This window comes from Sphaerodactylus townsendi, linkage group LG07, assembly GCF_021028975.2.
Source record: "Sphaerodactylus townsendi isolate TG3544 linkage group LG07, MPM_Stown_v2.3, whole genome shotgun sequence".
In the NCBI taxonomy this organism is placed as follows: domain Eukaryota; kingdom Metazoa; phylum Chordata; class Lepidosauria; order Squamata; family Sphaerodactylidae; genus Sphaerodactylus; species Sphaerodactylus townsendi.
The window spans coordinates 94003704-94019824 of record NC_059431.1 but is presented as its reverse complement, the minus strand read 5'-3'; the positions used below and the strand labels follow the sequence as shown (position 1 = coordinate 94019824).

The window sequence follows — 16121 nt, the reverse complement described above, 5'->3', positions numbered from 1 at the left end:
AAGCTCAGTGATTTCAAACATTACCAATGTCATTAGCTGTTGTGCAAGCAAACTGTATGTTGCTCCCCCCCCCCCCACACACACACACACTGTATATTATTGAGACCCACATTCTAGTCTTACAGCAAGATGCTGGGGGGATTTATCTTGGACAAAAACAGTTTCAGCCAACATGATTCACATAGATCTCCTTGCTTTTGTAATTTGCTTAAATGAATCATGTTGTCACATCTTGGCCTTGACAGAAAACCCTTGACTGACTGAGATGAAGGGGAGGTTGTTTATAAGACACCAACATTTTTCCAGTCAGTCCTCTGTGTGAGTGTCAGGCCTATTTATAATTCATTTCCTGCAGTCTCATGCCCTGCATAATCTTGGGTTCTATTTGCAATTTGAGCTAGTTTGCCTTTTAATTGCATGTTTGTTATTACATTTGTTCAGAAATATCTTGTGGGCCGCCTGGTCATGTGGAAAACGCTTTGGTCCGTGGAACGTTTTACCAGTATGGAGATGTCGTGACCTATTCATGCTACAGTGGGTACATGCTGGAGGGCTCCCTTCGAAGTGTTTGTTTGGAGAATGGAACCTGGACAGTGCCACCAGCTTGCAAAGGTATATAATCTGGACAAAAGTATTGCAGCTGCAGTTGTCAGAGAACTAGTGTGGTGTAGTGGTTAGTGTTAGTGGTTAGTGTTAAACTAGGATCTGTGAGACCCAGATTCATATCCCCACTCCACCATGAACTTTGCTGGGTGCTTTTGAGCCAGTGGCACACTCTAAACTTAACCTAGCCCCAAAGGTTAGATATGAAGAGAAAATGCAGGAGAGGAGAATGGTGTAAGCCATTCTGGAAGGAAAGGCAGAGTATACATAAAGCAAAGAAATAAATACCTATCTTCTGATGGATTGTCTACTGCCATCATCTCTGAGCTCTTGTTTGTACTTGGGGACTGTGTAGGGGTATAGGCTATCCATCTCCACCAAACACTGAGCATATGCAAAAGCAGTTTTCCCCATAATTAGTGGCTGTTAAGTTTGGAACTTTATTCACTCTTTAATTTCTGTCCAAAAATGGGCATTAGAACAGAATCAAAGACACAAAAGGGCTGTGTTCCCCTTTCATGCTGGTCAGGGCGGATGGTTTCTGTAGTGCTTTATAAACAACAAAGGCCCCTCAAAACTGCCTCCAGTGCCTAAGCTTTTGAAGGACCTACATCAGAAGTAACATGAAAGACTCCAGTAAGCTTGTAAGCCTTTAGCACTTGTAGTGGTAATAAAGCCCTTGCTGTCCAAAATAAGAACGTATTAATTAATATATGGGTTTTAATTAAAAAAGCGCAGCTTTTGTTCGTAAGGTTCAGTATTGTAATTCAGAACAGGGCTTTTCCAAACTGTTTCTAAGCAACCATCATGTAAATTCTGGCTATTGTTCAGCCCTCTATTGATCAAAAATGGTCTGGTGAAATCATGACTGGGCAAAATGTAAGATGGGCAAGGCCAGCACTGGAAAAGGAAGGATGGTGCCCAACACATCACGCTTGTGTGAAGAGGAAAGGTATTGGCTGGACATTAGAAAAAGTGATTTTCAGTAAGAGTATTCCGGAAGTGGAATTGGCTGCTAGGGGGGTGGTGAGTTCCCTCCCTCTCACAGTACTAATGGTCTGGATGTCATCTCCATATTGATGACATTCAACCTCAAAGCACCAGATGATCTCATTCTATATTAATATATATTTATTAAATTAAAAATACATGTTTCAACATGTATTAATTAAAGAATATGGGTGAGAGAGTAGAACCGTGCGACACCCCACAAGATAATTTCCACACCACAAGATAAATTCCACCCAGTTGATTCTACACCTCAGGTGGAGGATATCTGTGCATGGGCTGATACTGCTATTAATTGTGGGAGGGTAACATCCCATTTATTATTTAAAATGTATTTTTATTTTTTTGCAAACATTTGTACAATATTTTTACACTTGTATGCCCCTTTGACAAATTTTTAAAATCTGTACAGTAGTTATTGGAAATTTGCTGTATATCACTTTGAGCACACATAATGCTGTAAATATGTGGGTAAGTTATTACTGTGTTTAGAATAAAATATTTGGGTTTCCCAAAGGGCTGTGTTTTCATTATCTTGTGATGTTTATTTCACATGTGTATTTTGCTACTTGTACTTTTTTCATCCTTGGTGGCTTAACTTCTGTTGTTTTATAAGTTTTGCAAATGGTAGTCATGAGATGTATCACTTAACCACATCAGATTATTTTTCTGTCCAAACACGAGGGGTTCCCCCTCCCCCCCGCCCCTTATGTGTATGTTTGTGCCTGTTTTTTAATTGCTGGAAATTGTTACATTAAGCAATTAATTGCATCCACCAGAGGGCAGTATAATACATCCATGTACGTCTGTGTATATATTCAAAATAGGCACCAGAACACTATACCTAGGCTACAGATAAACATCCATCCAAGGTACACATGCATTTATTAAACAATCAGCATGCAAACTGAAAACAAATAGATCGGCAAAAGACACAGAGCAGCTCTCAGTGTCCTCTAAGAATATTGTCTATAAGATAGCTGGTCTCAGTGCCCAATGAACTGTGTTCACCGAGTCCAAATTCATACGAGCTCCCCATTGAATGTTCATTTCGTGAATGCCAGTCCACTTCCTCAGCATAATATTCCAGGCTTGCCCATAATATTCTGGGTTCCCTATCTTTGAAATATCTATTGTACAGATTAAATGCAATTCTATAATTGTGTTCTCACCTAATTGGGCTAAGTGACAAACAGATTTTGCTCTGTTGTAACCTAGGTACAGTATCCTGGTGTTTTCTGGACTGGGCACCATCGTATGCCCCCTTGCAGGGGACAGTCTCTGGAGTGAGCAGGTGTGGGTTGGTCCAAAGATTGTTTTGGGATACTGCTAGGCCCCAGTGTCTGTCTGTGCATTTGTCCTGGGGGCACCCCACTTTGGAGCAGTTGGCGGAAGAACTGGACTGTGGACCAGGAGTCAGTATACATCCCCTTGGAGGGTAGAATTCCCTAAATATGGTGCTATTTGATGTGTGGTGGTTGTGGTCCACACCTTATTTTGGCGTGCAGAGCTTTTAAATTGTCCAAGTCAGGATTCAGAAACTAGGAAATGTGAATAAGGCACTGGGAACGAACTGGGAACTGGGAACCAACTTCAGTCTCTTCTTGCTGGAAGTGAGGGAAACTGTGGTTTTCTCAACCTTTCAACTCAATTTGGCAGACAGCAAAAATGACAGTTCCCGTCAGTTCAACTGAAAGCCATGCTGGGAAGGGTTGGAAAGGGGAAAATAGACCCCTGTAGGAAACTATTCTGTATTTTTACATTTGTCCCTTAAGGCAGATTAATTTGCCTCTTCCTTTAGAATGGTACTGCTTTTGGCCTAGCTTGGGGTGGGTGGGAGGGGGAAACCATTCTATGTGAATATGTATGAGTATTTATTTATTATTTATTCAGCGTTTACCCAGTCCTTTCCCAACAAGTCAGGCTTAGGGAGGCATCCAATAAAAAAACTCACATATTGTATAATACCATTAAAATCCCAATTTATAAAATTCGATGGTTTTTTAACATTACAGAGGACCAGTCAAAAGGGAAAGGGAGGCCAATTAAAACTCTTATAGGAAGAAAAAGAACAATAGTATAACAGTGAATATAGGGAAGGAAAGGGGAAAAGAAGCGGAGAGGAGATCAAGATGGAATCCATAAACCTGGCAGAACATTTCAGCCTTGCAGGCCCTGAGGAATTGAATCAGGTCACTTGGGCCCCAGGTCTCATTTGAAAGAGTTCCACCAGACCGGGGCCAGAGTTAAAAAGGCTCTGACCCTGCTTGAAGACAGCCAAATGCTTTTTGGGCCAGTTTGTCTCCTGATGAGCAAAGCACTCTGGAGGATATATCAGGAGAGAAAGTCCTTCAGACATGAAGGTCCCACACTGTTAAGGGGTTTAAAGGTCAGCACCAGAACCTTGAACCTGTTTTGGTACTCTACCCAGCTGGCAGAGCTCTAGTTAAAAATGTGTGCCCGTCACAAAATCCTGGAAGGGACCTGCGCCACCGCATTTTGAACCACTTGGAGTCTCCAGAAGGGTAGCCCTGCATAGATAGAGTTAACAATAGTCTACCCAGGAGGTGACCATTGCATTAAGCATGGTGGCTAGGTTGGAGTGAGATAGGTAGCAGGCCAGTTGCTGGATTTGGCAAAGGTGGGAAAATGCCACTGTACCTCCTTTGATGGAAAGTATCCAAAGTCACCCTCAGACCATTAATGATGCTGGTTTCAGTTGCACAGCGTCAAGAGTGAGAAGTTGGCACCCTGATCCCTGGTCTCCCCAGCCCAGCTAAAGAATCTGCACCTTCAGTGGATTCAGTTTCAGCCAGTTCTGTCTTAACCACTCAACCATCATGGCTGCCAGACAACTGGCCAATATGACTAGGGCGGTATCTGGCTGGCTGCTCATCAACAGGTAAAGCTGGGTGTCCTCACCATATTGATGGCAAACCAACCCAAAACTCTGGACTGACTTGGCAAGGGGGCACATATAGATGTTAAATAACATTAGGGAGAGAATGTCCCCCTTGCCCTAAAGAGTGTCATGATGACACCCTCTCCCCCTTGTGCTACCCTCTGTCCCTCGCCTTGGAGAAATGAGATTAGCCACTGCAAGGCAGTCCCACATGTACGAACATTGGCAAGACAGTGAACTAGTAGATCAAACACTGTCATCAAATCAAGCAATAACAACAGCACTGACCTGCCTTGATCCAGCTATCTACATAATGGCCATCCATGTCATCTCCGCCCCTTGGCCAGGCCAGAAGTTGGACTGAAATTAATCCAGAGCTGATAATTCCTGCAGGAAAACAGAACTCTTCCACTGCCACTCTCTCAGTTATCTTACCCAGGAACGAAAGATTCGACACTGGGCAATAATTGGATGGATCTGCAGGATCCAAAGATGGCTTTTTAAAGAGCAGTTTTACCACTGCCTCTCTCAAACCTCTTGGGAACAGGTTGATAATGTATCCCATCACCTCCAGCTATGATGGGCATGGGTCCAAGGGGCAAGTAATAGGTGTCACAGTTATCAAGAGCTCTTGACATGAATAGTCACAAAAATGGGGGGCCCTTTTAAAAAAAAATAGCACATGTTGCATTTGCCCATCATTGTTGAATCCATGGCTGAGGTAGAATTTGAACCAAAAGACATTCTGACTAACTCAGCTTGTGAAAAACTACAGCACATCATAAATAACTATCTTTAGTTAAGACTCTGTATATTACATTCCCTATGAATTTCTCGTGCCAAAGATACCCTTGAGTAACTTCTGCTAAGCTACATGTTCTAATTTGATGCTGTTCCCATTCCCAGCTATATGTCGCTTCCCATGTCAGAATGGTGGCATCTGTGAGCGGCCAAATGCTTGCTCCTGTCCAGATGGATGGATGGGCCGTCTCTGTGAAGAGCGTACGTACCTTTGCTACATTTATTGATTTGTTAAATTTGGGTGTCACTTTTGCTCCAAGGAGAGATAAAGTGTGGTGCATTGATTAGTATGTAGGAAAAGGATCTGGGATTTCCAGATTCAAGTCTCCAATCAACCATAAATCTTGCTGGGTGACTTTGGACCAGTCTCTCTCTCTCTCTCTCTCTCTCTCTCTCTCTCTCTCTCTCTCTCTCTCCATCTTTGTTTGTTTGTGTGTGTGTGTGTGTGTGTGTGTGTGTGTGTGTGTCACCTGTCTCAAAGAGGTTAAGGTAAGGAAAGGATAGCTGGGTGTGCCACCCTGAACTTCTTGGAAGAAGGGTGGGGTAAAATGCACACACCACAATTTTGGGCGGTGAGTGGCTTTCCTTAAGCCTCCCTTTAAGTTACATAGTTGTGGGTTCTTAAACTCTAATATTCTGTTGACTGCACCCCACCAGGCCTCTTATTGAACTTGCTGTATGGAAGAGTTAATTAATCAAAATGTATTTTGCCATAGAAGTTCTAACTGAAAAAGAATAACAAAGATTGGCAGAGCTTGAACAACAAAGAGAAGGCACAATTTTGCATATTTGTGTGGATTAAAGGTCTGAAGATATGAATGATTGGGTACAGCAGTCAAATAGTTGGGGCACTGGACAAAGTTCCCAGGTGTCTTGTTGGCTCACACAGCCTTCCCTCATCTCAGCTGCAAGCAAGTTGTGCATTCTTTTTGCCTCCTGCACTCCAACTGTTCACTGGCAGTTTTTCAATTGGGACATTTAGAAATGAAACAGAACATTTCTTTTAAAGAATTCCCACTTCCTTCAGAGTTATGAATGCCTTTGGCATTTGTCAGCATCAGTCAAAAAACCTGAAGGCTCATTTTCTAATAGGAAATTTGCAGTGGTAAACAGTCACATTGTTCTAAGTGCATAGAAGTCACATAGCTTAGAAGTGTATTAAGGTTGGGACAGTGCTGTTAACAATCTTAAACCCTCCCTGGCCTGAAAGCCATTTACTGCAATCCATCATCTATCTGAAGACTAGCAAAGGCCATAAAAAAATAAGATGTTCTCCAAAACAGCTTCCTTCCCTCCCAGGCAAAGTCAGTTCAGAGGTAAATGGCAGCCGAACAGCAGTGGAACACGGGGTGACAATGTCCTCATTTGCTAGCACTTTGGCTGTCAGTGGAACAGACTGTACCCAAAGGGCAGGGTGTGCATGTTATAAAACGCAAGTCTGAATTTGCACTTCAGAAAATGAAACACAGGCAAGCTGTCAAAAGACAGCAGTCAAATGGTGTGTATGTGTACTTGATCCAGTTGCAAAATAAATGAAGATGTGCGCACACTTTTTGGGCAGGGAGAGAAGGTAGGACCACCAGTAACACTGTGCAGTAAATTTCTCATGTCACTTCCCTTCTGATCAGGAGCCATGTCTTGTCAATAGAATTGATGTACAATAATGGAAGCAAAGCAGGGCTCCCTCCAAGATAAGTATTTTCAGTGCCTAATAATGTACCTTAAAAGCCCATGGTTAACCATGTTTTATTTGAAAGTAAGTCCGATTGATTTTGGCAGAACTTGCTTTCAAGAAAGTTCGCTAAAGAATTAGATTGCCAACAAGCAACCTTAATGTTTTAAGTGCTAGAGATTCCAGGAAGAAGGTGTTTTTCCATAAGCAACCCTAAGAATGCCTTTCAGTGTATATAATTCAGTGTTTGCAAACATAGTTAACGTGGTTGGAAAACCGGGGGGGGGGGGGGATGATTTCTCAACCAGTGTGCATTCTAGCCAATGTAGGTTTCACTTCGGAATTACAGACACAGGAAAGACAAACATAAATTTATTCGTGAAAACAGACTAACAATTTTAGCCTTCACCACTGGACTTACATCTTAGATATAAGATTTCAACCTACATCTCTAAAAGTATGAATATTGAGAGAACAAAGTTTTAGAGAAACCAAAAATTATAGACTTGCTTTCTCATTTCTATGTATGTATTTATGGTAGGCACAGCTCAACAGCTTCAGTCTTTTATTGCTCAAATACAATTTAGATTCTCCCATTTAAACATGGAGGTCTGTGATGGATTTATAGTTACTGAGGTCTAGACTATTATAAAATACAGGAATATAAATAAGCATTTAAAAACAAAACTTTTCATCTACGTTCCTACCCGTTGCTAATCTAGATTTAAGGTTTAAGGTTGCAGCTGGATGAGGGGGTATGTTTGCCAACTTTCAGATGGTGGCAAGAGATCGCCTGGGATTAAAAATGATCTCCAAGTTATAGAGATCAGTTGCCCTGGAGACAAATAGCTGCTTTGGATGGCATCATATCCTGTCTCTTTAATAGACGTTTAGTGAGTGGAAATGGGCAGCAAAGGAAGGGACAGCTGCTTAGATCCACCAGAGTTTGAACTGTTGTTGCATTCCTCAGTATGATCAACTATGAGGGAGGTTTACAGTTGCCTACCTAATACCGTGACTTGTAAGGGCTGTAATGCTGAGGTAACAGCAGGGTCAGGCCACAGTTAAGAACATAAGAACTAGCCTGCTGGATCAGACCAGAGTCCATCTAGTCCAGCACTCTGCTACTCGCAGTGGCCCACCAGGTGCCTTTGGGAGCTCACATGCAGGATGTGAAAACAATGGCCTTCTGCTGCTGCTGCTGCTCCCGAGCACCTGGTCTGCTGAGTCATTTGCAATCTCAGATCAGGGAGGATCATGATTGGTAGCCATAGATCGACTTCTCCTCCATAAATTTGTCCAAGCCCTTTTTAAAGCTATCCAGGTTAGTGGCCATCACCAGCTCCTGTGGCAGCATATTCCAAACACCAATCACATGTTGCGTGAAGAAGTGTTTCCTTTTATTAGTCCTAGTTCTAGTATTGTGAGAAAGAGAGAAAAATTTCTCTCTGTCAACATTTTCTACCCCATGCATAATTTTATAGACTTCAATCATATCCCCCCTCAGATGTCTCCTCTCCAGACTAAAGAGTCCCAAACGCTGCAGCCTCTCCTCATAAGGAAGGTACTCCAAAGTTGATGGCAGCTTTCAGCCAAATGAGCAAACGCATGTAGATGTGTGTCCTGTTTATGTTTCTTTGTTTGCTGTGGTAAAATTTACTTCTGAAAATGCTGGTCCTGAGAGAATTCATTGCCATATTCACAGCTACCCTACAGAATAGGTTGGCAGCAGTAGCTGACAGGGGGTAAAAAAAACAGCTGTCAGCCACAGGGGGTTCCGAGTGAATCAGCCGTGTGATGCTCTCATGAGGAACATTCTGTGTGCAGATAACTTTATCCAGCTTATTCAGTTCTGGAGTGGTCTGTTTTCAGAATGCCCTTTCAGATATTGAAGGCCTTTTGTGGCCTTTTGTTCTCAGTTCTCTGAAGCCTGTTGTGACGCACGCTGATTTACAGTGCTGTACAAGTCTCTGTGTAGACCTATCAAATAAACTACCCACAAATCCCTTTTTCCTTCTCTCACCCCTTCATGAAAGAAAAAAATAATAATTATTATTCTCTAAGGCTAGGCAATTTACTTAATATCATTTCACTTAATGGATTTTACACACGCAGTTTCCTTGGCCCAGTACAGCATTTCTCATCAGACCCATCAGGCTAGCATGAAAATAGAACTCTCTCAGTTTGCTAAGGCTGTGGGCAGGAACCATCAAGGGAAGGGGATCGCAATGACTTCCTCTGTGTTCAAAGAACAGAGGCAGCCACCTCTCTCAAACCCGCCATTAACTGGTTTCCAGATCTCCTGAAAGCCCTGGCCTGAAAATGTGCTGATTGGTTGCTGGAAGCACCTGTCTCAACCCTAGGCTCTCTCACCAAGTATGCACAGTCCTAATGCCCTTGTGCTAAGAAGACTTCCCTGGGAGTAAGCATCACTGACTAAAATGGGCTTACGTTTTACATGGTTGCTCTCTTAGGGTAATTCTGCACAAATATAACAGGTTCAGACCTTTTTAAAAAGCGTTATGAAGGAGTAGTTCCCACCGATCATGCCCCCTTCAAAACGCTTCTAACTGCTTAATTTTTGCCTGACCCTACGTTAAATGAAAGTTGCTAAATTGGTAACTTTTTTTCTGCAACCTGGGTTTCAGATGTTTCCTGCTTGCCAGTGCAAACTATGGCAAGCAGGAAGTGTTCTATTTCCACCCACTTCGGTCCACCATTATGGTGGATTCCCTAGATGGCCACCATTAGAATGGATTCTCTAATAGGCAGCTGCCATGTTGTACAGTGAGTGGGTGGGTGAGATTTTCAGGTGAGGGGATTCTCGGCTGCATGGTTCGCAAAGAAACATGTTTCTCATGTGAACTACAGTGTTTCTCCAAAATAAGACTGGGTCATATTAATTTTTTCACCAAAAGATGCATTAGGGCTTATTTTGGGGGTAGGGCTTATATTTAAGGAAATAGGTACCTTCACAATTCATTAAGGCGGGCTCTCACAACCTGTTGCTTCCCCTGTCATGTGTGACACAAGCTGCATCCTCATTGGCACAGGGCATTGTCCGCGATTGTGATCTGTAACTACCGGTAGGGCTTATTTCTGGAGGTGGGCTCAAGGACATAGGTATGGGTTGTTTTTTTCTCGGGTTAAAACACCCCCCCCCATTACATGTCTGAAGCTCCCCCCCTTTTGTGGGTTTTTTGTACTTTAAAGTGTTTTTTGATTTTCGGCCTGCAGGGGATGCAGTTTTTAAGCTAGCAGCACCAACCTTTCAGGGTATCTTTATGAGACTCTCTTGATGATAACACCCAGGTTTGGTGAGGTTTGGTTCAGGGGGTCCAAAGTTATGGACTCCCAAAAGGGGTGCCCCATCCCCCATTGTTTCCAATGGAAGCTAATAGAAGATGGGGGCTACACATTTAAGGGTCTCCTAATGATACCACCCAGGTTTTGTGAAGTTTGGTATAGGGGGGGTCCAAAGCTATGAACTCCCAAAGGGGGTGCCCCCATCCCCCACTGTTTCCAATGGGAGCTAATAGGAGATGGGGGCTACACATTTGAGGGTCCATAACATTGGACCCCCTGAACCAAACTTCACCAAACCTGGGTGGTATCATCAGGAGGGTCTCCTAAAGATGCCCTAAAATTTTGGTTCTGCTAGCTTAATAATTGCACCCCTGACAGCAGGTACTCCCCAAATTTCCCCAGATTCTCCTTTTAAATACACCCCCTTCGGCATGGATTTAAAGGGAGAATCTGAGGTCTCCAGTTTAAACATTGAAAGTGATGCTGTTTAAGGGTGGGGGATAATCCACCCCAAAACAGCATCACTTTCGATGTTGTTTTAATTGGGGACCCCAGATTCTCCCTTTAAGGTGGATTTAAAAGAAGAATCTGGGCTCCCTAGTTTAAACATCATTGAAAGTGATGCTGTTTGGGGGTGGATTCCAGCAACACAGCGGCCGCCCATGTGGGGGGAGGGGGGTTGCAAAACTCAGATTTTGCACCGGGCTCCATTTTCCCTAGCTACACGTCTGCCCGGAGGAGAGGACAGAAGGGACTGCTGGCTGGGAACCCAGCCGGTGGGGGGGGGGGGGGGCAGGGAAGTCTACTGTCCCTGGCCTTGGAGAGCTGCTCCGCTGGGCCTCCCAGGAGCCTCTTGGCCCGTCTCTGACTGGGCAGTGGGGTGTGGTGGGTAGAATGTTGTTCTGAGATTCGGGAGCCCTGAGTTTGAATCCCCAGTCTGCTACAGAAGCTAGCTGGATTACCTCAGCAAAGTCACGTGTTCTCAGACTCTGCTACCTTGGAGGACTGTTGTAAGGATGACAGTGGAGAGCTCTGGGAAGAAGAATGGAGTTCCCAAATGTGTTAGAGCGCTCCCTTCTCTTTCTTCTCTACTAAGCTCCTCCAAATGTTTATATTTCTGTTAATATATATTTATATCCTCCAAATGTTTACATTTTTGTAATGTTTTAATGTTTACACTCTAACATTTTATATTATTGTATTTTTATAGGTATGTAAGCCTCCTTGAATCCCTTTGGAAATTGGCAGGATAGAAATGTAAAATATAAATTAAAAAATAAGTACTGAGGCCGGGGCGGGACTTGGGGAGGCATGGCCCTGCTCTCGAACCCCCCCCCCATAAAAATCTATTCCTACGTCCCTGGGAGGGCTTATATTTTTAACATACTCCAAAAATCATGATAGAGATTATTTTTGGGGTAGGGCTTATTTTCAGGGAAACACGGTATTCTGCCTCCTGCCACCAGGATTCTAGTGATGCTGGCCTTTGCACCCGCCCTCCAAACAGCGACACAGGCAACACAGGTTCATTTAACCCATTAGCGTTGCCTGTGCAGAATCGGCCTTAGTTCTGGAATTAAAATTGAAAATAGTTTTCATTCTGTTTTTCAACACAGAACATTTCATCGTGGGGATAAAAAGATGACATTTTATATGCCAAGACAATAATAGCCAATGGTACTTTTTAGATGTACACTGACTGAGCTCTGGTTGTATGTAATACTGTTAGTCTTTCTTAATAATTTGCTCTGAAAGGTTTTCCAGATTCTTCCCATTCTCATTCAGTTCAGCTGTATCTATAAGTTAGTAACTGATCAGGAAGTTTCTCACTGTCTCTCTGGCTCCATTCAAGTAATAACATGAATTAGATCCTGACCCAGGGCCTTTTTATATTTTATTTAAACTTGTGTTTGAAAGGAACACTGTCCTTGATACAGATCTCATTGTATTTGTTCTGAAAACAAAGAGGACCAAAGCCTTGGTGAGGCATGCAAAATCTTGCCTTGCATTCTGTGATAAAGGGCTGTTCAACATGTGACAGGAACTGGAAAGAGAGGGTAGGAGGAGTCCACAGGAACTTGGGGTGGGCATGATTTATTAAAGGCTGAGAACTACTGTCACTGTATTTTTTAAATTTCTCTAAATCTTTTCTCCCTCTTCTCTGTTTAGCAATTTGCATCCTGCATTGTCTGAATGGCGGTCATTGTGTGGCTCCTTACCAGTGCAACTGCACAGCCGGGTGGACTGGATCACGCTGCCACCAGGGTAAACCTGCTTAACCTAGAATGTGCCACCAATCAAAAAGAAGCCTGTAGCAAATCAAACATCTGTTGAGATTATCACTGTAGCCCTGTGTGGATAAGCCAGTTCACTTGCAAATCTTCATGTGCAGCAATAGTGGAAATATATGCAGGTGCTGCTGAGCTCATCTTCTTCCTCAGGGAAAGTGACACTTCCTTGAAATTTGTTTCTATCAGGAAAGAATCAGTACAAAATGGTATTACAGTAGCAAGAAAGAACATGGACAGGCCCATGAAATGGCATAGAGAAGGAGGTATGGGGAGAACAGAGCAGAAAAACAGAGGTCCTCTGCCCATGTATAAGTAGAAAGACCCTCTGAGTAGCTTCTAGAAGATTCTCTCACCCACCCACCCACCCCCCCGCCACCAGTGGTGGGATTCAGCAGGTTTGCACCACTTTGGCAGAACCTAATTTCCCTTCTCCCTCCCTCCCTCCCCTTCACTTGCATGCCACCCTTCCCTCCCCTCCCTTGCATGCCACCCCTCCCCCTTCCTCTGCTAGGGTAGGTGGGCCATGTCCAGATGCTGGACCACCTCCCCTTCCTTCCCCACCCTTTCATGCCACCCTCTCCCTCCCCTCCCTCACTCTCCTTCACTTGCATGCCACCCCTCCCTTCCTCCCCCTCCCTTGCAAGCCAATCCTATGGTAATTGTAAACAACCAGTTGTTTAACTATTTGAATCCCACCACCAGAACCGGTTGTTAAATTATTTGAATCCCACCACTGCCCCCCACCCCCCGCCCACACATACACATACATTGGGCCTCTGATTCAGGCTCATAAGAATTTACAGTGCAGCCCTTAGAACATTTCCTGAAAGGAAACCCCATAAAAGACTTGAGTGGGATTATGGGGAAACTTGGTTAGGATAGCCCTGGTGATCTGTTGGGTTTTTTGTCCACCTTGAGGACTAGAAATGTTTGTTTTTGAAACAGTTAATTCTGACATTCTCAGCAGCACTGAGTTCATCCTTTAAAAACATCATTTAAAATAACCATGCAGAAATATCGGTTGAAAACTTGTTTACTGAAGAAACTCATTCAGTCTGAACCATCATAATAGTTCTGAAGAGCATGAGGTGTGATGTGCATCCATTTTTTTTTTAATGCAGCTGTCTGCCAGTCTCCATGTTTAAATGGTGGGAAATGCATACGACCCAATCGGTGCCACTGCACTTCTCCGTGGACTGGACCTGATTGCTTGAGGTAAGGATTCCGTTTCTCATGTCAAGTTTTTGACGTAAAAAGAAAATAATTTTTACTCCCATTCTGTTCTTTGTGTCATCAAAAGACACCACTTACATCGTGACCTAATGTCATACTGTTTATTTATGAGTTTGTAGTAATAAGGTAGGGTTGTTGAAAGAACGGATTTCTACCACAAGTCCAATGAGAAGATAACAAGTGGAATGTGAAAATGAACCAACTTTTTGAGGAGAGGAGTAATACTGCTTCTCTAATCAACTGGGGTGCTTGTGGACTGCTCCCAAATAAAGACTGACATCTTTACAGCATGGGCACGCTGGGCAGTTTCCAGAGGGCCCCATGAGCATGAGGATCCCATGCCAATCTATGTATGTTTTGACTTGCTGTCAAATAAATAAATACTATACTATACTGAACTATAAATATTTGTTATTGGAAAATGCATTTTTAACATGTGTTTTACTAAAGATAATGAACAATATTAATTTTAAGTTTTATAACATGGATATTTTTTACATTTTTATTCTTGTGAATGTTTCTGTAGATAGGGGCCCCAGGGAACTGCTTTGCCCGGGGGCCTATAATGCTGTTAAAGAGGAAGTCACAGTGATTCAAACTGGCCTACAAGACAGCATGCAGTACAAGACCCAAAGTGGTCCAATGTGAAATTCCCCTCCCCCAATCCTAAAGATGGTTCCACATGCAAAGTTTATTTATTTATTTATTTATTCATTCATTCATTCATTCATTCATTCATTCATTCATTCATTCATTCATTCATGTATTTATTAATTACAATTATACGCTGCCCTATACAGAGGTCTCAGGGTGGCTTACAAAATTGGAAACAACAATAAAAACATCATTACATAAGACAATAATAAAAAGCATAGTATTACCTGTAGTATTATCCGTCCCCCACCTCAGACTGGCAAAGTCTTTTCCAGACACCAAACCTATGAAGTATCGATGTGTAGCAAATTTCCATGGAGAGGCCGCTCCATGGTCTGGATCCAGCCATGGAGAAAACCCTTGCATATACTCCTTCCCTCCCCCTTACCTCAGCAGAAGAAGGGACCACCAGGAAAGCCCGCCCCCCACTTGACCTCAGTGCTGACCAACCCGAATCCATTGTATGTTCACCTGCAGCACCAAGACAGTGTGCATATAGCTCACAATGCTAAAAGCTGCCCAGGATGTGCCCTTGTAGTCTTAACTTGATCATATGTGATACTGCCAATTATTTCGTGAGAATGTGGGAAAGTGAACCCCCACACCCTGCTGAACAGTTAATGTGCATTTACTGTAGGTAATTTAGAACATTTCTTTGTCAGCTGGTTGTAGTGGGTTTTCCGGGCTGTGTGGCCGTGGTCTGGTAGATCTCGTTCCTAACGTTTCGTCTGAATCTGTGGCTGCAGTTGTGGCTGCTAGACACAGTGTGAAACAGACTTTTCTCTGGGATACACCTCTGAAGATGCCAGCCACTGATGCAGGCGAAACGTTAGGAACAAGATCTACCAGACCATGGCCACACAGCCCGGAAAACCCACAACAACCAGTTGAATCCAGCCGTGAAAGCCTTCGACAATACATTTCTTTGTCACTTGTTCCAAATAACCTAGTTTGCTGAATGGTGCTTGTTAAGCATCAGGACCCATGCATAGCACATCATTTTCTTAGTGATGCCCAGGAAAGTTTGATTAGACAGACAATGCTATAAAAGAATCAGGGCAGAAGTGTTCCTGATACAGTAGATTCTGTTTGGTACTTGTACTTAATTACCTTCAGCAAATCTGTTTCTTTTCTTTTCTTTTTTTTCTTTTTGGCCTGGATGCTGATCTAGGAAAAGAAAAACTGGGTTCTACCACTTCTAACTTCAGAGCAGCTGCTGTGAACACTCTCATTCGGATCCAGCGGGCCTTGTTATGCCAGGCGTTGTAAAATCAAATCCAATGGGTTTTTTTAAAAAAAATACTGTTGTTTTTTAATGGTTTTTATTTTGTATTATATTTTCTTATACTTTTTATTTTTGAAGGAACCAACTTTTCCACATCCAGAAATAACTCATTTATGCTGTACATGTTGCTGTTAATACACACACAAATGTACAAATAATTTTTTTTGCTGAGGCTGGCGGCGGGTGGGAAGAGCTACAGACCGTGTTGTCTTTTTTAAATATTGCAAACCACTAGATATAACCTGCACTCTTATTGTCAGTCAGAACTAAACAGGATAATGAGGTTTGTATGCAACCAGATCTCCACATTTTAGTCATAGTGAAGGAGAAAATACTTTGTTGCTATGCAGAACTCTTTAGTGAACT

At 42.9% G+C, this 16121-nt stretch overlaps 1 protein-coding gene across 1 annotated transcript in view; it reads left to right on the top strand.

Moving 5' to 3' along the window:
* SVEP1 (sushi, von Willebrand factor type A, EGF and pentraxin domain containing 1) overlaps window positions 1-15761 on the top strand; it is a 121468-nt gene extending 105707 nt beyond the window's left edge. Inside the window, exons 46-50 of the mRNA XM_048503302.1 lie at window positions 442-612; window positions 5420-5515; window positions 12462-12557; window positions 13705-13798; window positions 15642-15761. Of these exons, the coding sequence (XP_048359259.1) occupies window positions 442-612; window positions 5420-5515; window positions 12462-12557; window positions 13705-13798; window positions 15642-15672 (488 nt within the window). The 3' untranslated portion in view covers window positions 15673-15761. The remainder of the gene's footprint in view (window positions 1-441; window positions 613-5419; window positions 5516-12461; window positions 12558-13704; window positions 13799-15641) is intronic.
* Window positions 15762-16121: the final 360 nt, after the last annotated feature.